Source organism: Carcharhinus amblyrhynchos, chromosome 18 (genome assembly GCF_965287045.1).
Source record: "Carcharhinus amblyrhynchos chromosome 18, sCarAmb.v2.hapA, whole genome shotgun sequence".
In the NCBI taxonomy this organism is placed as follows: domain Eukaryota; kingdom Metazoa; phylum Chordata; class Chondrichthyes; order Carcharhiniformes; family Carcharhinidae; genus Carcharhinus; species Carcharhinus amblyrhynchos.
The window spans coordinates 23526773-23551542 of NC_137341.1; the positions used below are offsets into that span (position 1 = coordinate 23526773).

The 24770-nt window shown below is 42.0% G+C and overlaps 1 protein-coding gene and 1 long non-coding RNA gene across 2 annotated transcripts in view; one reads left to right on the forward strand and one right to left on the reverse strand.

Moving 5' to 3' along the window:
• Positions 1-1932: 1932 nt before the first annotated feature.
• LOC145354929 (uncharacterized) lies at positions 1933-10666 on the reverse strand. The gene is made up of 3 exons (XR_013888918.1): positions 10573-10666; positions 5721-5829; positions 1933-4475 (listed from the first exon to the last, which is right to left on the reverse strand). It is a non-coding gene; the product is annotated as an uncharacterized LOC145354929 (long non-coding RNA).
• usp31 (ubiquitin specific peptidase 31) overlaps positions 10338-24770 on the forward strand; it is a 108163-nt gene continuing 93730 nt past the window's right edge. Inside the window, exon 1 of the mRNA XM_080206586.1 lies at positions 10338-11919. Within this exon, the coding sequence (XP_080062712.1) occupies positions 11212-11919 (708 nt within the window). The 5' untranslated portion in view covers positions 10338-11211. The remainder of the gene's footprint in view (positions 11920-24770) is intronic.

Below are 24770 nucleotides of genomic sequence, written 5' to 3' on the forward strand. Positions count from 1 at the left end.
CCCAGTCTATTTAATCTCTCCTCATAAGCTAACCCCCTCATCTCCAGTATCAGCCTGGTGAATGTTCTCTGTCCTCCCTCCAAGGCCAATATATCCTTACGCAAATAAGGGGACCAAAACTGCACACAGTACTCTAGTTATGGCTTCACCAGTGCCCTGTATTGTTGCAGCAAGACCTCCTTGCTTTTATATTCTATCCCCCTCACGATAAAGGCCAACATTCCATTCGCCTTCTTGATCACCTGCTGCACCTGCAGACTGAGTTTTTGCGATTCGTGCACAAGGACCCCCCCGCACAGTAGCATGCTGCAGTTTCTCACCCTTTAAATAATATTCCCTCCTACTATTATTTCTACCAAAGTGGATAACCTCACATTTACTAACTGTATACGCCATCTGCCAGACCCTATGCCCGTAGCCTCATGCATTTAGCCTAGCTAGTCCCTCTGATACTAAGGGCAAATTAGCATGGCTAATCCACCTAACTGGCATATCTTTGGACTGTGGGGGGAAACCAGAGCACCCAGAGGAAACCCATGCAAACACAGGGAGAATGTGCAAATTCCATATAGACAGTGATTTCTGCCTGGAATCTAACCGGGATCCCTGGTGCTGTGAAGCAGCATTGTTAGCCACTGTGCCGCCCCCGTTTATAATAATGAATTTCCATCCGTATTCAGGCTTAGGAAAGATGAAAAGAATATCACATAACCCTAAGGGCAGATGCTTCTATGGCTCTTCACATTGAGCAAGGTCCTTCACTCACAGTTCAATTAGAATCTGCATAGATTTGGTTCAGTTAAATAAATCAGTAGAGTGTGAGATCCTCCCAATCACATAAATGGATAAAAATCTCACCAAATTAGCAAAAAGTACTGTCTTTGCAAAATTGGATACTAAAAGCAACTTTTGGCAGTTGCCTCTGGACAAAGAATCCAGATGGTTAACTACTTTTATCACCCGACTTGGTCATTATTGTTTTAATGGATTAACATTTGGAATTGTTCCTACACTGTAGATAATCCAAAGAATGACATCTCAGACCCTGAAAGGAATGGAAGTAGTAATATTCCATTTGGAGGACGTTCCCATAGATCAATCATTAAGGGAAGAATTTTCTGTCAGTTGAGGGCAGTCCTCAAAGTCCTACAAGAAGCAAGTTTGACAGTAAATGACAAATGTGATTTTAAAAGCCTCTGGTAATATCCTTAAGGCCAACCTTGTGAATCACCTGTGCCAACCTTATGAATCACAGCCAAACTGCAGAAAGCTGAGGTCATTAGATAGTTCACACAGCCTAAAAAATGAAAGAATTATAAAGATTCCTTGGGATGGTCAATCAAATAGGCAAGTTGCTACCAAACTTGTTGGAAATCATTGAGTCAGTATGAAAGCTTTTGGGACAAGGTCAATAGCAATGCTGGAACATGGATTAGCAAAATGCTTTTGATAAGATTTTTGATCTTAAATAATACCAATAATACCAGATTCCAATTTCACCAGAAATTCTTGTACAATACAACCCAGAGTGCAACAGCTGTAGCAGTCAATCATCATGTATAGGCTTGGACACAGTGATGTTTCAGGTTCAAAAAGATGGAGGAAGAAGACCAATTTATTCTGCCTCAATTTTTCTTCGACCCAAGAGGTATGCAATCATTGAGAAAGAAGCATTAGCAGCTGCAAGAGGATCTCTGATTATGTCATGGAATTTACAACTCATACCAACCACAAACCTTTGGTTACTCTTCTTAACTGAAAGAAATTGCAAAAATGCATCCTACAATTCAGCATTTTAGACTGATACTCATGCGGTATGATTCAGTTACTGAGAGCATTCAAGGAAAGTGCTAGATGACAGCGGATACATTATCAAGAACACCAATGGAAGGAGACAAACTGGAAGATTTAAATTTTATTGAGGAAGTGGAAGCATATATATCACTCATTACCAAACACTTACCAGACACTGAAGGGAGTTTACAAGGAACTAAGCAAGCACAACAGCAAATGATGATTAAAAGAGTATTGCCAGAATTGATGACTTGATTATATTCCTAACAACCCAGTACTTCTCCAATACTTTGAACAGAGAAAACACCTTACAATCACTGATGATTTCTTAGTTTATTAACGACAGTCAAGTCATTCCTTAAACACTTTGACTTGACATTCTTCAGAAAATACATCAAGGTCACTTGGAAATAGTGAAATGCTGAGCAAGAGTACTTGATTATGTGAAAGATAGGAAGTGTGAGGAGCAACAAAGTGACAGTCAAGCTTGTAATTTCAACTTCAGGCACAGAACTCAGAAGTGCTATAACCCAGGAAGAGACTGGACATGGGATGTATGGAAAAAAAAGGAACTTTTATAGAAAGAGCTCCACAGCCAAGATCTTATAGAATTGAGATGGAAATGTCAGAATGAACCAAAGAGACTTGATATTATTAGGAAGGAAACCAGTGAAACCCTGGATATACGATGTACGATTCCTAAGTCCCTGGTCGTTTGTACTGTACATTAATGATCTGAATGTGAATGTAGGAGGTATGATAAGTACATTTGCAGATGACACAAAAATTGGTGGTGTGATAAATAGTGAGGAGAAAAGCCTTAGGTTACAGGATGATATAGATGACTGGTTAGATGGGTAGTGGTAGATGGAATTTACCCTGAAAAGTGTGAGATAATGCATGTTGGGAGGACTAACACAGCAAATGAATATACAATGAATAGTCAGGCTCAGGAAGTACAAAGGATCAGAGGGACCTTGGTGTACATATCCATAGAACTATGAAGACAGTGGGACAGGCAGATAAGGAGGTTAAGAAGCATGAGATACTTGCCTTTATTAATCGAGGCATTGAATATAATAGCAGGGAGATTATGATGGAGCTTTATAAACCAATGGTTAGGCACAGCTGGAGTACTGAGTGCAGTTCTGATTGCCACACTACAGGAAGGACATAATTGCACTAGAGAAGATTCATAGAGTCATAGAGGTTTACAGCATGGAAGCAGGCCCTTTGGCCCAATTTGTCCATGCCACCTTTTTTTTTTAAAACCCCTAAGCTAATCCCAATTGCCCACATTTGGCCCATATCCCTCTAAATCCATCTTACCCATGTAACTGTCTGAGTGCTTTTTAAAAGATAAAATTGTACCTGCTTCTACTACCGCTGGCAGCTTGTTCCAGACATTCACCACCCTCTGTATGAAAAAGTTGCCCCTCTAGATACTTTTGTATCACTCCCCTCTCACCTTAAACCTATGCCTTCTAGTTTTAGATTTCCCTACTTTTGGGAAAAAATATTGATTATCTAGCTGATCTGTGCCCCTCATTATTTCATGGACCTCAATAAATTCACCCCTCAGCCTTCTATGCTCCAGAGAAAAATGTCCCAGTCTATTCAGCCTCTCCTTATAACTCAAATCAACTACTCCCGGTAGCATCTATTAAATCTTTTCTGCACTCTATCTAGTTTAATAATATCCTTTCTATAATATGGTGCCTAGAACTGTACACGGTATTCCTATTATGGCCTTACCAATGTCTTGTACAACTTCAACAAGTTCCAACTCCTGTATTCAGTGTTCTGAACAATGAAACCAAGCATGCCGAATACCTTCTCCACCACTTTGTCCACCTGTGACTCCACTTTCAAGGAGCTATAAACAGGTACCCTCTAGATCTCTTTGTTCTGTAACTCTCCCCAGTGCCCTATGGTTAACTGAGTAAGTCCTGCCCTGGTTCAATCTACCAAAATATATTACCTCGCATTTGTCTAAATTAAACTCCATCTGCCATTCGTCAGCCAACAGGCCCAATTGATCAAGATCCTGTTGCAATCGGAGATAACTTTCTTTACTGACCACTAAGCCACCAATTTTAGTATTATCTACAAACTTACTAACCATGCCTCCTATATTCTCAACCTTGTGTAGAGCATTGAGATATATGTAGATCTGTAAATAAGCACAATTTTTTAAATGAGTAACAATCTATGATAGCATTCTTAGGATAACAAGCAAATCCCAGAGAAACTCAGAACTCAAGACAAAACAACAATAATCTTCCAACACTGTACTGATTCAAGAACTATTCCTTTACATTAGAAAATTACGTGTGTCACTCAGCTATTTAAGAAAGGTTAGAGATGGAATTAAGGACCAATTAGCTGTCAGGAAATGATTAGAGTTTACAGTAAGGATAGATTAATCTTCTGTCAAACTGTTACTTTGCTCACGTTCAGCTGCATTCACAAGAATTTTTGAACCTCGCCATTCTTACGAGCACACAATTCCTGCAGGATAATGACTCCTCCATTGTCCAAGTGTACACAGCCTTCTTGCTCTGTAACCTCTGCTCACTTGATATCACCTGCATGCGATGGTGCAGCCAATTCCGTCTCCCCACAGTCTTGCCGCCTTCATGCGCCTGTAGTGTTCCTGGTCCAAAGTGTAACCCTGCACCCTGCCAAAATTTAAACCGGCTGTTACTGAACTAACAATAAACTGATTAACAAGATTAATTCACCATTTATCCAAGTTGGCCATGTTGTTGACACCTGCCTTTCCCCACCCTGAGCAAAATTGCCAGGGGCAGAAATGGTAACATTAAACCAACGTGTCAGCCAATGATGCTGAATTTTGCATTTGCCCACCATCATGCTCACCGAGTTGGGACCTAAAATTCCTGCCCTATAAAATAATATTAATAGATAAAGTAAATGGACAAATCTGTGGCAAATGGATTTCAAAGTGTGAGGTTTCGAAATCTCACACGATCCTTATTGGTATTTGGACCAAATAAGGATAGATTAGTTTATTTTCTAAATGGTGAAAAGTTAGAAACTGTGGCAGTCCGAAAAGACTTGGGGCCCAGGTACACAGATCATTAAAATGTCAGACAAGTGTGAAAATCATCAAAAAAGGCTATTTATATCTCGAGAACTAGAATGAAATGGGGCTGAAATTATGCTGTACAAAGCACTAGTTTAATGATATCTAGAGTACTGAGAGCAGATCTAGATACCACAGCTTAGGAAGGATAGATGAACCTTAAAAGGGAATGCAGCATAGATTTACCAGAATGATATTTGTTCTCCAAGGGTGAAAATACAAGGAGAGATTACAGAAATTAGTGTTATATATTTCTTGAAATTGACAAGTTTAAGGAGTGGTTTGATTAAAGCTTTCAAGGTATTAAGGGAAACTAAAAAAAACTATTAAAAGTTGATAGGAAAACTATAACTGATTGTTGGGAGACCTTCAGAGGAAAGTGGCTTGGTCCATAGGAAGTAAGGAAAGATATCCAGAGCTAGAACCTCCTTGATGACTAATGGTATGGAGTTTAAAATTAGACAGAAAAAGGGGGCTTATGATAAATGTAAGGTTTGTAATCCTGTAAAGAACCAAGGTGAATACAAAATGTACAGAGAAGTAAAATAGGAAGACATAGGGAGAATTCAGAATAGGTTAGCAACGTACATTAAAGGGAACCCAAAATTGTTTTATAAACATATAAATAGTAAAGGAATAGTCACGGAAAGAATGGGGCTAATTAGGGACCAAAAAGAAGGTATATAATCTTATTTAAGCAGAGGTACTGAATGGATACTTTGCATCTGTCTTCACGAGAGAAAAAGATGCTGCCAGAGTAGCATAAAAGGAGGCATTAACAATATTGGATAGGATAAATATAAATAAAGAGATGTACCTAAAACGTTTGCAGTCCTCAAGTAGAAAGGTTAGCTGTTACGAAGGGTGGACATTACAGAAGTTCTGGTGACAATCTTCCCATCCTCCTTGGATGTGGATGCAAAAGCCTGGGGAATTTCAAACATTATACCCATGTTTAAAAAAGGGGAGAAATTAAACCCAGCGAGTACAGACAAAACATTACTTCTCCAGCCTCATTTTCCAGTGGCTATTTTTGCCTCTCTTAGCTTTTATATATTGAAAAATCTCTTCCTAACTTCTTTTATATTACCAGCTAACTTACACTCATATTCCATCTTCTTCCCCCTTATTGCTTTTTCAGTTGTCCTCTGTTCACTTTTAAAGACTTATCAATTCTCTGGTTTCCCACTAATCCTGGCTTTTATGCTTTTTCTTTTGCTTTCATGCTGTCGTTGACTTTCCTTGTCCTTCCCTTAGAATGTTTCCTCCTCCTTGGGATGAATTTCTGTTGTGCCTCCCAGATAACTCTCAGAAACTCCTGCCATTGCTGTTCCACTGTCTTCCCTGCTAAGCTCCTTTCCAATCAACTCTGGCTAGCTCCTTCCTCATGTCTTTTGTAGTTACTTTTATTTAATTGCAATACTGTTATATTTGATTCCAGCTTCTCCCTTTCAAACTGCAGAGTAAATTCCATCATATTGTGGTCACTGCCACATGACTTGGGAGTCATTGTTCAAGATTCTCTTAAAGTTAACATGCAGGTTCAGTTCGGCAGTTAGGAAGGCAAATGCAATGTTGGCATTCATGTCAAGAGGGCTAGAATACAAGAGCTTCTTGTACTTCTGAGGCTGTATAAGGCTCTGGTCAGACCCGATTTGGAGTATTGTGAGCAGCTTTGGGCCCCATATTTAAGGAAGAATACACTGGCCTTGGAAAGGGTCCAGAGGAGGTTCACAAGAATGATCCCTGGAATGAAGAGCTTAACGTATGAGGAACAGTTGAGGACTCTGGGTCTGACTCGTTGGAGATGGGGGATCGTATTGAAACTTAACAAGACACTGCGAGGCCTGGATAAAGTGATCGTGAAGAGGACGTTTCCATTAGTAGGGAAAACTAGAACCAGAGGGCACAACCTCAGGCTAAAGGGATGATCTTTTAAAACAGAGATGAGGAGAAATTTCTTCAGCCAGAAAGTAGTGAATCTGTGGACTTCTTTGCCACAGAAGGCTGTGGAGGTCAGGTCATTGAGTATCTTTAAGACAGAGGTAGATAGATTCTTGATTAATAAGGGGATCAGGGGTTATACGGAAAAGGCAGCAGAATGGGGATGAGAAAAATATCAGACATGATTAAATGCTGGAGCAGACTTGTTGGGCCAAGAGGCCTAATTCTGCTCCTATGTCTTATGGTCTTAACATTAATAGTGGGGAAACATTGAGAGACCATAAACGGCCACAAAGGTGATATCTGGAAAAGCACAGGTTAAAAAATGAAACTCAGTATGGATTTGTTAAACGTAAATTGTATGGTAAAGATAAATAACTTAATGTTATTGACTTCTTTGATGAAGTAATAAGGACGGCAGTGGAGATGTTGTATATATGGACCTGCAATAGATGTTTGACAAAAACAGATTTGTTAGCAAAACTAAACCCAATATGAATTAACAAGAGTGGCAGTATGGATATAAAATTAGGAACAGAGAATAGATTAATAGGGGTAGTGCTTTTCCAAGGATCTGGTGTTAGCACCATTGCTATTTTTGATAGATATTAATGACATGGACTTGGATTAATGACAAAGCACAGTTTCAAAGCTTACAAAAGACATGAAATATTAAAGGGTTTATAGAACTGAGAGATCTGGAGACAAACTTTTTTTTAAGGTAGGCAGGACAAATTGAGAAAGCTGTTAAGAAATCAAGTGCAATCCTTGGCTTTATTAATAGAACCCAAAAGCAGGGAAGCTAAACTTTTATAAAACATTGATTAGACTTCAGCTGAAATATTGTTTCAAATCTGGAAAAGACACTTTATGGAAGATGCTAAGGCCTTAGAGAAAGTTCAGAAAACATTTATCAGAATGGTGCCAGATCCAAGGGACTTCAGTTAAATGGAGCAATTGCAGAAGTTGGTTGGGGTTCAGTTTAAGAGCAGAGAAGACTCAAAGGAGATTTTATAAAGGTATTCAAAATAATAATTTTGATAGAATAAATAAGGAGAAACTATTTCCATTGGCAAATGCACTGATAAGCAGATTAGCAAAAGAACCAGAAGCAATATTAGGAAACTTTTTTTTGACGTACAAGCTGTGAAGGGGCAACAGCAGGAGTGGAACTAATTGGATAGCTCTTCCAAAGAGCATAATAAGCTGAATAGCCTCTTTCTGTTCTATATGATTCTATTTTTCCATGATATCATCAGTCCTACCTGTAGTGACTAACAGTAAACCTAAAATAGACTTTATAGGCTCAAATTCACATAGTTATTTACAATTTATTTGTGTTATGAAGTCCAATAGTTTTGGCAAATCATGCCTTGCAGCCACTACCAGCAAGAATGGAGAATTTTGCAGTTAGCCAAATCTTCATTACCTGCAGTGGAGTGGGAGAATCCCAGCTGTGGGCAAGGTTGGAGAATCCAGCCCAAAGTATAGGTCTATATGTTCTTAAAGGGTCAGTTAACCTTAAAAACCATTCCTTCTGAAGAAATATAACTGAATTTTGCATCTTTAAAGACAAAATTCTGGTAACGAACAGGATAAGTTTGGCATATGTGTAACATTATGTTGAATTGTCTCCATTCATCAGTAGTTTAGAGTGCTTTGGGCTTGATCAAACACCACAGGCACCAAGACACTGGTAGTATTTCAGGGACCTTCTTGTAATCCCTTTCTTCCTTCCTGGTTAGGTTATCAGGCAAACTTAAATTTCATCATAAAATCACATTGCACAGAAGTTAGGCAATAGGAGGGAAAAAGTGACTTACTATTTTAGGTCAATGACCTTTTTAGAACTGAAATGTTAATTCTGTTTCTTTCTCTCCAGATATTTCCTAATCTGATGCGTATTTCTAGCATTTACTGTTTGTTACTGTGTGAAACAACAATTCAATTAGCCCCACTCCCCTGATTTTTCCCAATAGGCCTGCAAATTTCTTAGTCACAATTGATGTTGCAAAATACCAATATAGCAATTATTTCAATCATGGATTCATGCTCCCAATCAGCACTTATGTTTGCAATGACTCATTAAATGTTCAAGTTTCTGTTGGATAAGGGTAATCAGGCATTGACAGTGACGCACAGCGTGTTCCAATAGTAAGAACTCGTTGCTACTTAAACTTTTGTGACATTGGCAATGTACCTTATTTAAGATCAAAAAATATCTTAAAATGAAAAAAAGCAATTCAAAATTCATCACAACTTGTGTTACACTTGGCCTGTTGATGTTGACGTTACATCCACAAGTGCTTGTAAATTTCTACCTCCTTACACTGAACTTGCCTTTCAAGCCAAAATCTCCACCCAAAGTATACAATCAAATAATATTTAAAGAGCTGAGAATACCACTTTGCTTCTTGTTGCTGAGTACTCAGCCAGTGGTTGCATGGTGTGGTTATTGTGGTTAGTTTTTTACTGTTACATCTCTAACGCAATCATTGCATTGGATGAAATGTCTTGTCACTTCTGTATATTGGTAAGTGCTCACAATCATTCTGGGGCACTAATCTTGTGGGCGATGATGTAACATCAATATTGGTTTCCTGTTTTGACCAACATTAGGATATAACGTCCACATCAAACCATGTCCCTGTTACTGGGTTAGCTTTCTTCTGATTTTCTCTTCGGCAAATGGAACAACAGAAAAAAGGTTAGGTGCAATCAGTAAATGTTTTCATGGCTGAGACATTTACTTGTGTCATCTGCCAATAAGTCACCTATTGGAAATCATTGCATTTGAATTTGCGGAACTTTATTTTCCCTGATTCAAAAGGTTGTGAGTTCAAGCCTTAGTCCGACTGAACTCTACCTTCCTTCAACTCAGGTTGTTTTAGCGTTCCCAATCTCCATTGCCACGACACTGGAAGCCATGCTTTCAGTTGTCTAGGCCCCAAAGCACTGGAATTCCCTCCCTAAGCTTTCCTAATCTCTCTCTCCACTCTTAAGAGCTTGTTAGAACTTGTTCATTACAGCAAGCGTTTGCTCAGTGATCTTAACATTTCCTTATGTAACTCAATATCAAACGATGACAGATCTGTGACATTTTATTGTTGGGCAACCGAAACATGGTGCATGGCAGGAAAATAGAGACAGAATCTCTGAAGAATTGTGATGCGTCGTAACATAAAATGTGTAAAGAACCTTCATAATCTTATACAGGGGAGCCGACTTAATTGCCAGAGATTTTATATAAAGTTCCCTCCTCCCTTTAAATTGAATTAGCTCGCCCTCCTCCAGCTCGTCTCCCCTTTAAATGATTGCAGCACGATGCCGCAGGGAGGGGTGGGTGATTGACATGTTTTGTGTCCAATCGGATGCGGGGATGGGTTGGATGGCTCGAATCCGAGTGCGAAGAAGGAAAGGACGCGGCGGTTGCTATGGTGAAAGGGACGGCCCGCCCACCGGAGGGAGCAAGTGAGCGAACCAGCCGGGCGGTGCGAGCGGATCGCTGTGAGTGTGAAGGCCTTGCCGGCCCGCACCAAGGACTCAGGGGGAAGAGAAGAGGGAAAAAGGAAAATGAGTCGGACGAGGGGTCCCGGCTCGGACAGCGGCTGCCAGCCCGCAGGCCCTAGGCTTCCAAGGGGAAAGGATTAAATGCTGAGCCGCGCGCTGAGTGAGAGGACTGAGAACCAAAAGAGTGGGGAGTTTTAGAAAAAAAACAAACCCACGTTAGAGTTGGAGCGAGCCCGTCAGCCCGGGTTCAGGGACGATGCCGATTCAAGGCCGAGGGACGGAGCCAGGCAGCGGAGCCGAGCGGCCCCTCATGGACCGGGCGCCTCGTTGAGGTGGCGAGCAGGCCGGGGGGGTCAGTGCGGGGTCAGGCCGCGCGCCCGGCTGGGGGGGGGCGCACGCGCGCTGGACACCCCAGAGCCGCTGCAACTCCAACCAGAAAAACTGTGGATAAAATATCATCCCTTCATTGCACTGTAAATCATAGTGCAACTCCAACCACAAACTGTGTAAAATATCACCATCCCTTTATTGCACTGCAAATCCTAACACTTCCCAGTGATTTATGTTTGCTCCTTAAATAATCCTTCTATTCGCTTTTCACAGTTTAATAACTTTCGGGGTTTTTGCTTTCTATAAATTACCTTTGTTTTTAAAACAGTCTCCAGTTCAAAAAAATTCAAATTGCAACTTGGAAGTGTTGCATTCCTTAAGTTTGAAATAAATTAATTGCTCTTCCCTTTTGCTTTGCAATTTATACCTTTTCCATTGCTTTCTCTTTGCCATTGCAATTTGGGGAGGTGTTGAACTTTTGATCTATATCTGTTGCAGAGATTGGTTTGGGGTTGGTTGGGGAGATGTCTAAGGCGGCAACTAAGGAGAAAAAGTCCTTCAGTAAGAAACTTTTCCGGCGTGGCTCGGCGCGCTCGGTCGGGAGTTTTATGAGCCGAGTGCTGAAGACTCTGTCCACCCTTTCGCATTTCGGCACCGATGAGGCGGCTGAGGACGAGAAGGACGACGGCGGCTTCAGGAGCTTCCGAGCGGCCGAGGCAGGCGCGGCCATGGGGATGGGCATCGGACTGGGGGCCGGGGTCGGGGTGGTCTCCTCGGCCTCCTCCATTATCATGATGATGAGCGGCATCAACCCTGCCACCGCCGCCGGTCGGAGTGCTGCTGCTGCTGCTGCCGGCCACAGCGACTCGTCCGACAGCTGCTTCTCCGGGGATCGCTGGCAGCCGCCCGGGGTGGCTGGCCTCAAGAACCACGGCAACACCTGCTTCATGAACGCCGTGCTGCAGTGCCTGAGCAATACCGAGCTCTTCGCCGAGTTCCTGGCCCTGGAGCAGTACCGGGAGCGGCCGACCGGCGAACTGGATCTCCCCGAGGGAGGAGAGAGCCAGCTGGCAGAGGAGGAGGAGGCGGAAAAGACTTCCAAATCCAACGGGATTTTATTCCGATCCAAAAGCCAGGCGGACGCGAGAGGAGAGGTGACTGACCATCTCGCTTCTTTGGTCCGAGCCCTGTGGACATCAGAATACACCCCGCAGCTCAGCCGGGAATTTAAGGTAGGACTGTCATTGCTGGAGAGATCACAGCCTCTCTCCTTAAGGCTTGTTCCAGTGCAGAACAAATACACTGTCACCAGTACCTTTATTAAAATATATACCGAAATAAGTCAGATTTTTTGAAGCTTGAGAGGTCACCACCTCCCTCCTTAATGTCCCTTCAATACAGAGTAAAGAAAGTGTCATCTTTACTCTGCCCAGATGAAAAAGGGCTTGCTTGTTGAGTTCAAAACATCTCCTAGATAAACCACTACTCCTTTGGACTTCTCAAATCAACTAAGTGTTGGGAAGCGAGTGCCTTTGGTCCTTGCTGTTCCCTAACTGCCAATTCCATTCTAACAACTGAATCTGAATAAGATGGTCACAACCTTGTCATATTTGATCCAGCAATGTTGTTCCTGCCTAAATAACTGCACCGTCGCCATGATAAGATAGAAGCAGGGAAGTTGTTTCCACTGGCAGGTGAAATTAGAACTTGGGGGCATGACCTCAATGAAAGGCAGCAGATTTAGGACTGATTTGAAGAGAAACTTCACACAAAGGGTTGTGAATCTGTGGAATTCCTTGCTCAATGAAGTAGTTGAGGTGACCTCATTGAATGTTTTTAAGGCAAGGAAAGATATGTTTTTGAGCAGTAAAGGAATTAAAGTCTATGGTGACCGGGCGAATAAGTGGAGCTGACTACGGGAAAAGATCAGCCGTGATCTTATTGAATGGCGGAGCAGGCTCGAGGGGCCAGATGGCCTACTCCTGCTCCTAGTTCTTATGATGACTATTTCCATCTGGGGAACATTATGCAACTCCTGGCTCAGCTGCTCAACTCTTCACTTAATTCAGCTGCTATTGAAACTCTCATTTGTGCCTTTCATTACCTGCAGACTTGACTATTCCAATGCACTCCTGGCTGGCTTCCCATCTTTCAACCTCCTCAAACTTTTTTAAAGGTCTGCTGCCTATATCACAACTCGTACCAACTCTTCATTGGCCATCACACTCTTTAACCTACACTAAGGCTTTGTCAGAATGGGAACCAATGTTAAAATTCACATCCTCATGGTCTTGCCCTTCACTATTTCTATAAATTCTTCTGGCCCTGCAACGATCTGAAATCTCTGCATTTCTCCAGCTTTCTTGAGCATTCCTTATTTTACTCACCATTGACCACAGTGCTTCAGCAGCTTTGGTCCTAAGCTCCGGGATTCCTTCTTTAAAATTGTTCAGTCTACCCCTCCTCAGTTAAGAATTGTCTTTGACCAATCAATTGGTTGCCTGACCTAATATCTCCTGATGTGACTTGGTGTCAAGATTGTTTTTGATTACGCTTCTGTCAATTGCCATGGAGTGTTTGCTGTGTTAAGAGTGCTATATAAATGCACGTTGTTGCTGCTGCAAAGTACATTAGTCTTTGTCTTGTTGTCTTCCCATTGAGTTGTAAAATAATTTCCTTGGGAATTGTGCAATGATGACATAAAGTTGTTTCTTAATCAGTAATTTGTGCAAATCTTCACAGCATAATGACTACACAGTGTTATTCCCAGAATCGTCCTGTCACTGCAGCTTGGTGACCAGTTCCTGGTTTGGGTTAAAGTAGCAGCTATTTCACAAAAAAACAAGCAGCCTCTGTCAGACTCACACCTATAATCTGCTTGCTGTGTAATTCTTGCAATATTTTACTGCCATGTTCAGCCTACAGTTGCATGCACTGCGCTGAATTTCAACAGGATACAGTGTGTGGTCATATAAATGTTTTTGCTCTTGAGAGGGTACAGAGCTAAGCAACAAAGAAACATCCACTCAAACATTGAAGAAAGGCAAAGGGGAAGTAAAATTACTCCCGGCAATGTTGGGGTTGGGTTGGAATTGCTGGCTGAGAAGTTGGCCAACCCAGAAGTCACACTGCTATTGGCTGTGTACCCCGCATCAGCAATCTGACTTGAAGATTCCAGTTTTATTTTGTGGGAGTCTGCTCCACAAATTCATCTAATGTGTGGCTTCGGGAGTGAAAGGGAGAAGACCTGTTTGGTGCAAGAGTGGTAAGGGAACTGTGGCCAAACCATGGCTTCCAAGAAAAACTGGAGATAGTATTAGATTCAAAGAAGAAACTTCTAAATTGGCACGAAAAAGCAATAGACCCAAGGATTGGGAACAGTTTAAAGTTCAACAAAGGATGACTAAAGGATTGATTAAGATGGGGGAAATACAGTATGAAAGTAAGCTAACTGGGAACATTAAAAATTGACTAAAAGTTTCTATAGGCATGTAAAGAGAAACAGATTGACAAATCTGTAGGTCTCCTACAGTTAGAAACAGGGGAATTTATAATGGGGAACAAGGAAGTGGCTGAGGAACTAAATTCATACTTTGCTTATGTTTTCATAAAGATATGAGTAATGTACCAGGTGTTCTGAGAGAAAAAAGTTTTTGTGAGGAGCTGAAAGAAATCCGAGTCAGTAGAGAAATGGGCATGGGGAAATTGATGGGATTGAAAGTGGATAAATCTCTGGGTCCTGATAATCTTCATCCCAGCATTTTTAAGGAAGTGGCTCTAAAAATCGTCAATCCATTGGTGGTTATTTTCCAAAATTCTTTCAACTCTGGAATGGTACCTACAGATTGGAGGGTAGCTCGTGTAAACCCGCTATTCAGAGAGGGCGGTAGAGAGAAAACAGGAAATCATAGCCCAGTGATCCTAATGTCAGTACATGAGGAAGTTGCTGGAGCCATTATCAAGGATTTCGTAACTCGGATTTGGACAACAGTGATATAATCAGACAAAGTTAGTATGGCTTTACAAAGGGGAAATCATGCTCGACAAATCTCTTGGAATTCTTTGAGGACGTAACTAATCAAGTTGACCAAGGAGAACTAGTGGATGTGGTTTATTTAGACTTTCAGAACACTTTCAACAAAGCCTCACACATCAGACTATTATGTAAAGTTAAAGTGCTGGGATTGCAGGTAGACTTGAGATGGATAGAAAGTGGGATGGCAGATAGGAAGCAAAGAGTTGGCATATATGGCTCTTTTTCTGATTGGCTAGTGGGATACCACACGGATATGTGCTAGGACCCCAGCTGTTAACATTAAATATTAATGCTTTGGATGAGGAAACTAAATTTATTATCACCAAATTTGCAGATGATACAAAGTTGGGCGAGCTGTGAGGAAGATGCAGAGATGCTTCAGCATGATTTGGGCAGGCTGAGTGGGCATACGCATGCAGCTGTAGTAAAATGTAGATAAATATTAGTTTATCCACTTGGTAGCAATAATAGGAAGGCAGATTATTATTTGAATGGATGTAAATTGAGAGAGGTGGTGTAAATTTGCATCTCTATATTTTTCCCCCTAGTTGGAGGCCTTGCATCTGTCCCAGAAATTGGTAATTATGTGAAATGCCATCTTAACATCCTTCTTGAGTTGCAAAAACCTCATATTTGTTGGAGAGTAGTAGTGGGCCCTGTCAGATAGCTCAGTTAGTGAAGGCAGTGTATCCATTAGCTACATAGACAAGAAGGTTACCAGTTTAACTGAGTTAGCCTGATCTTGGCTCAGTTGGTTGAGGCACTAAAGTTTGACTCAGCTGACCAGGGGTTGCTTTGATTGCTGCTCCTGATCAATGCCTAGTTACTTCTTCTGAAAGTGCACGTACCTTGGCATTAGTTGGGGATTGGGTTTGAGTATTATGTCCCAGTGGCTCATTCCTTTGTCAGTGCTCACCATGTGCCCTCATATAAAGATTGATGAGATACTGGAGAGTATCCAAGAGGCAAGGAGTTGTTGGCTCCAGTGGGAGAGGGCAGAAAGTAAGTAGAAAAAGGAGGATAGGAACAATTCATTTCATCTTCCTTTCTGAGCAGCACTATCTTTGGCGTTTGTTGCAGTTGTACAGAAATTGAAGCTCAGTTAAAGCCCTAAGTTTGCAGTTGGCTTTTTTGTGTATAGTGTATACAGAGTTGTTCATAAGTGCTTAGTTATTTGGAAAGCTGGCTGTAGAGATGGTAACGATAGAGATGCAGAGCCTAAGCACATTTAATCAGTTTTTAAAAATTCATTTGTGGGACGTGGGCATCTTTGGCTGATCAGCATTTATTGCCCTTCCTGAGTTTCCCGAGAGCAGTTGAGAGCCAACCACATTGCTAAAGCTCTGGAGTCACATATAGGCCAGACCAGGTAAGGATGGCAGATTTCCTTCCCTAAAGGACATTAGTGAACCTGATGGGTTTTTCTGACGATTGACAATGGTTTCATGGTCGTCAGTAGACTCTTAATTCCAGATTTTTTTTTTATTGAGGTCAAATTTCACCCTCTACCATTGAGGCATTCTGGGACCCCAAAACATTAACTGAGTTTCTGGATTAATTGTCTAGCAGTAACTCCACTAGGCCATCATCTCCCCATCAGTTCTCTTGTACTGTGAAGAGATTATATTCAACACCTATGGAGAATTAATAGGTGTATTTTTGTATTTTTATTTCCTAAGGGTTACTGATTGTGTAGGGGTCTGTTTCCACTGGTGGTGCCTTTCCCACCAAACCGTACCCAAGTTAGCCTGAGTCAGCCCAGACTCCAGTTGTTCAGCTGATCAGAACCATTGTAGCAAACCCTGTCCTCACTTACTTAAATACCTGTTATCACATTTTTAAGATGCATATTAAATGCACAATATGCAAAGTGAAAAGAGTGTTCACACAATTAAGGATATGTGCACCTTGAATCCCCTGAATCTGTATTCTGAAAAACCGACTACAAGTTTTCAGGTTAAATTTAAAGATTCTAGAAATAATAAGCATGGCTAGAATAAATAGGAATAAATTTTCAATTCTGTGTCTGTAACAGAGTTGGCAGAACAAGAGAGGCTGACAGATGATTGTTTTGTTCCCGAGAAATAAATCTTTTACTGGATAAATGCTTCTGCTAATGGCTTCTAGCTGAAGAATGTTGCGAGCCAACCTCGGTTGCTGGCATTGCAGCTATTATCGAAATAGCTGGAAGGGTATAGGTGCATTTCCAACCTGATCAAATTGACTGCACTTCAAAAGTATGTCATTGGCTATCAAGTACTTTTGGAACTTCCTGTGGTTGTGAAAGGTGCTATAGAAGTGCATCATTTCCAGAAAGCTGTGTTTACATTTCCCTCCCACTTTCATCAGCATCCCAGTAGCCTCCTTTGGGCCTATTGGTGATTGTATAGAAGACTGGGATCAGCTGTTGTTGTGTGCAGGGCAGATCTCTATTTGGAAGCGCAGGACTATAATAGATTTCAAATAAAACTTAAGTGCAGTTGGGTGGATCGCCAAGAAGATAGCGATTTGACAATGCTTGATGTGTGCTTGCATCGAGATGCAATTTCATGTTGTGATACAACATGTTGTGTGGAACAGTTCATTGTCTGTATTGGGCCACCAACAGCCCACTGACAACAGTTTTGTAGTCCCAAAACAAGGCTCTAGCTATTGTCACCTAAATGGCAGTGGGCAGGTTTCCCTTTGACAGTGCTATGGATGGGACTGCTACTTGCGTTGTTGGCAACTATGCAATGTAATAGTTCAAAGACGTGGAGCATGTTGATTGTATCTGCACCGTCTGCTGGTATCACAGCCTGGTAAATGATGGATTCAATTACAGGTTAATGACGTAGTGGAGCAGTTCAGATGGCTGGTGAGAGATAACTTGACACTTGATTGGGTTTCTGGTAATCACTAATTATTGAGTTTTCATTGTCATTTTTTTAAATCCAAGTTATTTATCAAAAATCCAGCATAACTCTGATAGTCAGAGTGTGATGACTACTATTGATTCTCCAATTCCATGCAACTTCCTTGCATTCCATCTGCAAAATTGGCGTGACTGTATTGTTGATTTTACATTGTATTACCTTTGAGTTTTAGACACCATGTCCCTAACAAAACAGGATTATATTGTTCAATTAATTTTGCAGGATTTTGACACTTGTTGAATAATTGGATGTATGTCATGGGAGGAGGGACTTGAGGAACGGCATTTGCTCTGAAATTTGCAGCTTGGGGCATTTTACTGAGTCAAAAGCACAATATAAAAGCAAGTTGTGGAAGTTTTGAAAACTTCAAATGGCCTTTGCTAGCAATTGTTGCTGCTAACTCTTTAGATGATTTGGACCAAAGTTGCAGTTGTGTCCTGATTGCTGTGTGGTAATACTATAGAATCTGATGTGTAATGTCTGTGATGTATGATGATATTGCAGTTTGAGCAATATTTTGTTCTGAAATGCTGTGGATGTGTAATATTTAAGATATAACTAGCTTGTTGATGTTTGTCCTTTCATCCATCTGCAGTGTGACACTTCACCAGCTTTGGAGAGGAGGTGATGCAAGCATTGTGACTTTTCAGATGCGCCTTAGCACTGTAATATTCAAACTGTTTATTCTTTCCTGCCCCTGAGAAAAGTTTGCTTATTTAATTATCAATCACATTTTGCTGCTTTTGAAGTGTATCATTGAAACTGAAATCAGGCCCAGAAGGTGGTTTGGTTTTAAAAAGAAAAGTGGAATGTTTTGTAGAATATTGATGACCTGTTATCTGTGGTGATGCCTGGCATTTGGACCATTGCCCAGATATGGGAATACAGTGATGTTTAATTTTCCCTTTTAGTGACAATGCTGTAAATTTTTTTTAAAGGATGATAATTATTTACCTTTTTCAAAAGCTGCACTGTGCAGACCTTCCAGCAAGTCAATTAGCTGCTGCTAAACTTCTGTATGGCTTTTTTAATTTCAAAAATATACTTTATTCACAGAAAAATTCTCAAACCATTGCAAACCAACATATTCCAAAAATTACAAAGTGCAAAAAAACCCAGTTATTTTTACAGAACTATACGATGCTTATTTACACATTACATTCATTACATTTCAATACTTTAAATTATATACATATATCAGACTTCACTGTGTGCTGTTATTTTTCAGTTTAGCACATAGTTACGCAGGCCGAGGTATTCTGCAGTTATTGAGTTCTCGGTCTGCCTTGGTTGAAAGGCTTTACACTTTGGCCTTTCCCCATTGTGCCTTTGTGGTGGCTGCCCCAAGCTTGAGCACGTCCCACGGCATGTAGTCCTGGACCTTGGAATGTGCCAGTCTTCAACACTCGGTTGAGGACAAATCTTTCAACTGGAAGGTCAGCAGGTTTTGGGTGGACCAAAGCGTGTCCTTCACCGAATTGATGACCTTCCAGCAGCAGTTGATATTTGTCTTGGTGTGCGTCCCTGGAAACAACCCATAGAGCACAGAGTCCTGCATCACCAAGCTGCTCGGGATGAACCTTGACACATACCACTGTATCTCACTCCAGACCTTATTTGCAAAGGCACATTCCACAAGGAGGTGTGCAACCATCTCATCACCCCCGCAGCTGCTTCAACGGCAGTGTGCGGTGATGTTGACACTTCTAGCATGCATAAAGGATTTGACGGGGAGTGCCCTTCTCACCACCAGCCAAGCCAGGCCTTGGTGCTTGTTTGTGAGTTCTGGTGATGAAGGATTCTGCCAGATTACATTGACAGTCTGCTCAGGAACCATCTGACAGAATCCACCATCTCCTTTTTCTCTCAGACCCTCAAGGACATTACTTGCTGACCACTGCTTGATTGCCATGTGGTCAAGGGTGTGCTTGTAGAAAAATTTCTCCATGAATGACAGGTGCTGTGGTATGGTCCAACTACTTGGAGCGTTCCGTAGCAGTGTGGCCAGAGCCATCCTTCGCAACACTTGGGACAGGTGGAACCTCAAAAAGTATTGGCATTTGCTGTTAGTGTACTGGGGGTCTACACACAGCTTGATGCAGTTGCACACAAAGGTGGCCATCAGGATGAGGGCGGCAATGGGAACGTTTTTCCCTCCATTCTCTGGAAATTTGTGCATCATTTCCCTCTGGACACGATCCATCTTTGATTGCCAGATAAATTTGAAGATGGCCTGAATCACTGCTGCTGTGCAGGATTTGGTGATAGCCCAAACCTGCGCCATGTGCAACAACATGGACAGTACCTTGCACTTGATGAACAGGTTTTCTCCGGTGATAGAGAGGGAACGTTGCTCCCACAAGCCCAATTTTTGCCTGGCTTTGGTGATGCGCTCTTCCCAGTTTTTGGCACATGCCCCTGCCACTCCAAACCATATCCCCAGCACCTTAAGATTGTCTGCCCTGACAGTGAAGGGGTCAAAGGATTTGTCAGCCCAGTTCCAAAGAACATGGCCTCGCTCTTGCCCCGGTTGACTTTGGCTCCCAAGGCCGGCTTCAACTGCTCACGGATTTGGGGGAACCTGTGAACAGACAAACTCAGCCATGTCATCTATGTACAGGGAGGCTTTGACCTGCGTGCCTCTGCTTCCTGGGATTGTAAACCCTTTGATGCCTGGGTCGCTTCTGAGGGCCTCAGCAAAAGGGTCAAGGTAACACACAAGGGAGAGAGGAGACAGGGCAAACCTGATCTGAAAACTATCTGATTCCCACCCGTTGATTGAAACTGTGCTACTGCTGTCTGTTTAGAGCAGTTGGATCCAATTGCGGATTCCTTCCTCAAAGCCCATTTTGGAGAGCGTATCCATCATGTAGCTGTGCAATATTTTGTCAAACGCCTTCTCCTGGTCTAGGCTGATGAGGCAGGTATCCACCTGCCTGTCCTGCATGTAGGTGATTGTACCCTGAGTAGCACGAGGCTATCGGAGATCTTTCTGCCGGGTACAGTACAAGTTTAATCAGGATGAATCACTGACCCCAGAGCAGACTTGACCTGGTTGGCGATGCTATATGGCTTTTGTGTAGCTGCAGAGAGGCATGAAAGTGAAATAGTGGTCATGACATAGTGATGCTCCCCTGCTCATTCTTTTATGTCCACTTCAGCAGGCAGCTTGGTTTGATGTCTTGCTGGAAGCATCGCCCCTTCGGCAGTGTGGTGCTCGTTTAGCCTTGATTGTGAAGCCCTGAGGAGGGACTGGATTCTTTATTCTTCTGATAAAGAGAGCAGTTAGTGTGCTGCAAAGCAATTATATGTGTGGACATAAAATAAATGGTGATTGGACTATAACCTTCGAGACTGCAGCATACTGGAGTGTGTGGAGGTGTTGATTAACTCCTTATTGGCAGTGGTTGTAACTCAAATGTGGCTTTGCTGACATTCTGAAATTGCCCAACAAAATGTTGATTTCCTGGGTGGTTCAGCTAACACAACGGAACATGTCTTTAAAATCCAGAAATGTTGTGGGCAGGTGAAAACCTATCATGCAGGAACAAATAAAAGCTTACAAGCAGAGACTTGTGGAAAAGGATTGAAAGAGAGTTGTGTTTATCCTTGTTCATGTCTCTTCAATATCTCAGTGCTTCACAGTCAGTATTGCTCTGAAGGCTGCTTTCCTGTACTGCAGGATCCCACGTTGTAAACTGACTGACTAGTTAGGCTTTGCTTCTTTTGCTTGTATTTATGAGCAAGCTTCCTCCACATCAATACAGGGTTTCTTGTGATCACCTGAGCAGGTTTTCTTTAGTGTCTCTCTGTAAACATGAACTCATTCAAGTTACTGCTGGCCATTTTTAAAAAGTAATTTTATGGAATGTGGGTGTCACTGGCTAGACCGTTTATTGGCCATCCTGAGTTGCCCTTGAGAAGGTGCCTTCTTTGAACTGCTGCAGTCCGAGGTGTAGGTACACCCACAATGCTGTGAGAAACAGTCCCAGGATTTTAACTGAGCAATATTGAGGGAATGGCGATATATTTCCAAGTCAGGATGGTGAGTGACTTGGCGGGCAACCTGCAGGTGGTGCTGTTCCCAGGTATTTGCTGCTCTTGACCTAGATGCTCGGAGTCATGGATTTGGGAGATACCGTCAAACGAATCTTGGTGAATTCTTTGCAGTGTGTTTTGTAGATGGGACACCCAGCTGCTACTTTTCCTCAGTGGGAGGATTGAATGCTTGTGGAATGGGTAGCAGTCAAATAGGCTGCTTTGTCCTGGATGGTGTCAAGCTTCTTGAGTGTTGTTGGAGCTGCACTCATCCAGGCAAGTGGAGAGTATTCCATTACACTTCTGAATTGTGCCTTGTAGATGGTGGACCAAATCCTGGTCACCTATCACCTCTGTGCTCACTGGCCTACATTACCTTCTGGTCTGAGAGAATGCTTTCTTTTTAATTAAAGGATACGAGCATTGCTGGCAGGAGGACTTTAGCATTTAGGGGTGGGCAATAATTATCCTTGAGAAGATGCTGGGGGCTGCTTTCTTGTCTTGCTGCAGTGTGTCTGATGCTCTTGGAAGCGAGTTCCAGGATTTTTGCTCATTGAAAGTGATGGAATGGTGACAGGACGGTGAGTGACTTGATGGAGATCTTGCTGGCAGTGGTGCCCCCACACATAGAACCATAGGAAATTACAGCTGAGAAACAGGCCTTTTGGCCTTTTTTGTCTGTGCTGAACCATTTTTTTGTCTCGTCCCACTGACCTGCACTTGGACTATATCGCTCCACACACCCCTCTCACCCATGAACCCATCCAAATTTTTCTTAAATGTTAAAAGTGACCCCACATTTACCACTTTATCCGGCAGCTCATTCTACACTCCCACCACTCTCTGCGTGAAGAATCCCCCCCCCAATGTTCCCTTTAAACTTTTCTCCTTTCACCCTTAACTCTTGCCCCCTGGTTTTTTTCTCCTCTAGCCTCAGTGGAAAAAGCCTGTTTGCATTCTCTCTATCTATACCCATCAAAATCTTGTACACCTCTATCAAATCTCCCCTCATTCTTCTTTGCTCCAGGGAATAAAGTCCTAACCTATTCAATCTCTCTCTGTAATTCAGCTTCTCAAGTCCCGGCAACATCCTTGTGAACCTTCTCTGCACTCTTTCAACCTTATTCACATCCTTCCTGTAACTAGGTGACCAAAACTGTACACAATACTCTAAATTCGGCCTCACCAATGCCTTATACAACCTTACCGTAACACTCCAACTTTTATACTCGATACTCTGATTTATAAAGGCCAATGTACCAAAAGCACTCTTTATGGTCCTATCCACCTGTGTCGCCACTTTTAGGGAATTCTGTACCTGTATTCCCAGATCCTTCTGTTCAACTGCACTTTTCAGAGTCTTACCATTAACCTGTATGTTCTACTTTGGTTTGTCCTTCCAAAGTGCAATACCTGACACTTGTCTGCACTAAATTTCATTTGTCATTTTTCAGTCCATTTTTCTAGTTGGTCCAAATCCCTCTGCAAACTTTGAAAACCTTCCTCACTGTCCACTACACCTCCAACCTATGTATCATCAGCAAATTTGCTGATCCAATTTACTACATTATCATCCAGATCATTGATATAGATGACAAACAACAGTGCACCCAACACCGATCTCTGCGGCACATCACTCATCACAGGCCTCCACTCAGAGAAGCAATCGTCCACGACTACTCTCTGGCTTCTTCCATTGAGCCAGTGTCTAATCCAATTTACTACCTCCCCATGTATACCTAGCGACTGAACCTTCCTAATTAACCCCCCATGAGGGACCTTAACAAAGGCCTTGCTGAAATCCAGGTAAACAACATCCACTGCCTTCGTCCACTTTCCTGGTAACCTCTTCAAAAAAACTCTAATAGATTGGTCAAACGTGACCTACCATGCACAAAGCTGTAATGACTCTCCCTAATAAGTCCCTGTCTATCCAAATATTTGTAGATCCTATCCCTTATCACGTTTTCCAATAACTTGTCCACCATCAACGTCAAACCTACTGGCCTATTATTTCCCGGATTTCTTTTGGAACCTTTTTTAAACAACGGAACAACATGAGCCACCCTCTGATCATCCAGCACCTCCCCCACGAATACTGACATTTTAAATATGTCTGCCAGGGCCCCTTGTTTGTATTAATTAATAAATTATTACTTATTCAACATCCGCTGCCCTTGTTTGTATTCCTAGGTGATAAGGGTACTAATCTGGAAGTGTTTTTGAAGGAGGCTGGCCAAGTTGCTGCAGTGCGTCCTGTAGATGGTACATGCTGCTGCTGCTACTGTTGTGCTACCAGTGGAGGAGAAAGTGAATGTTTAAGATGGTGGATGGAGCGCTAATCAAGCGGTCTGTTTTGTCCTGGATAGTGTCAACTTCTTGAGCGTTTTCTGAATAAGTGCAGGTCCAAAGTGGAAAGTATTCCATTACACTCTTGATTTGTGTCTTGTAAGTGATGGACAGGCTTTGTGGAGTCAGGGGGTGAGTTATTCGCCAAAGAATTCCTAGACTCTAGCTTGCTCTTCCATAGCCGCTCTATTTATATGACCGATACTGTTAAATTTCTGGTCGGTGATATCCTCAGGATGTTGGTGATAGTTTCTGTGATTGTGATGGCGTTGGAGTTAAAAGAGATGATTAAATTCTCCATTGTTGGAGATGGTCATGGTCTGGCATTAATATGACTTGCAAATGTCACTTGCCAGCCAAGCCTGAATGTGGACACTGTTTAAGTATCTGAGAAGATGCAAATGGTACTGAACATTGTGTGATCATCAGTAAACATCTTCATTTCTAACCTTTATGTTGGAAGAAAGGGAGGTCATTGATGAAGCAGCTCAAGGTTCTTGAGAGACCCTGCAACAATGTCCTGGGCTGAGGTTATTGATCTCCTACAACCACCACCATCTTCTACAGTGATAAGTATGACTCCAATCAGTGAAGCTTTCCTCCTGATTCCCATTGACTTCAATTTTGCTCGGGCTTCTTGGTGCTGCACTTGGTTTAATAATCTGAATGTCCTTGATTTTGAAAAGATTAAAGGAAGATTTAATAGAAAAATTCAAGATTATGAAGTGTTTTGATAAATGCAAAT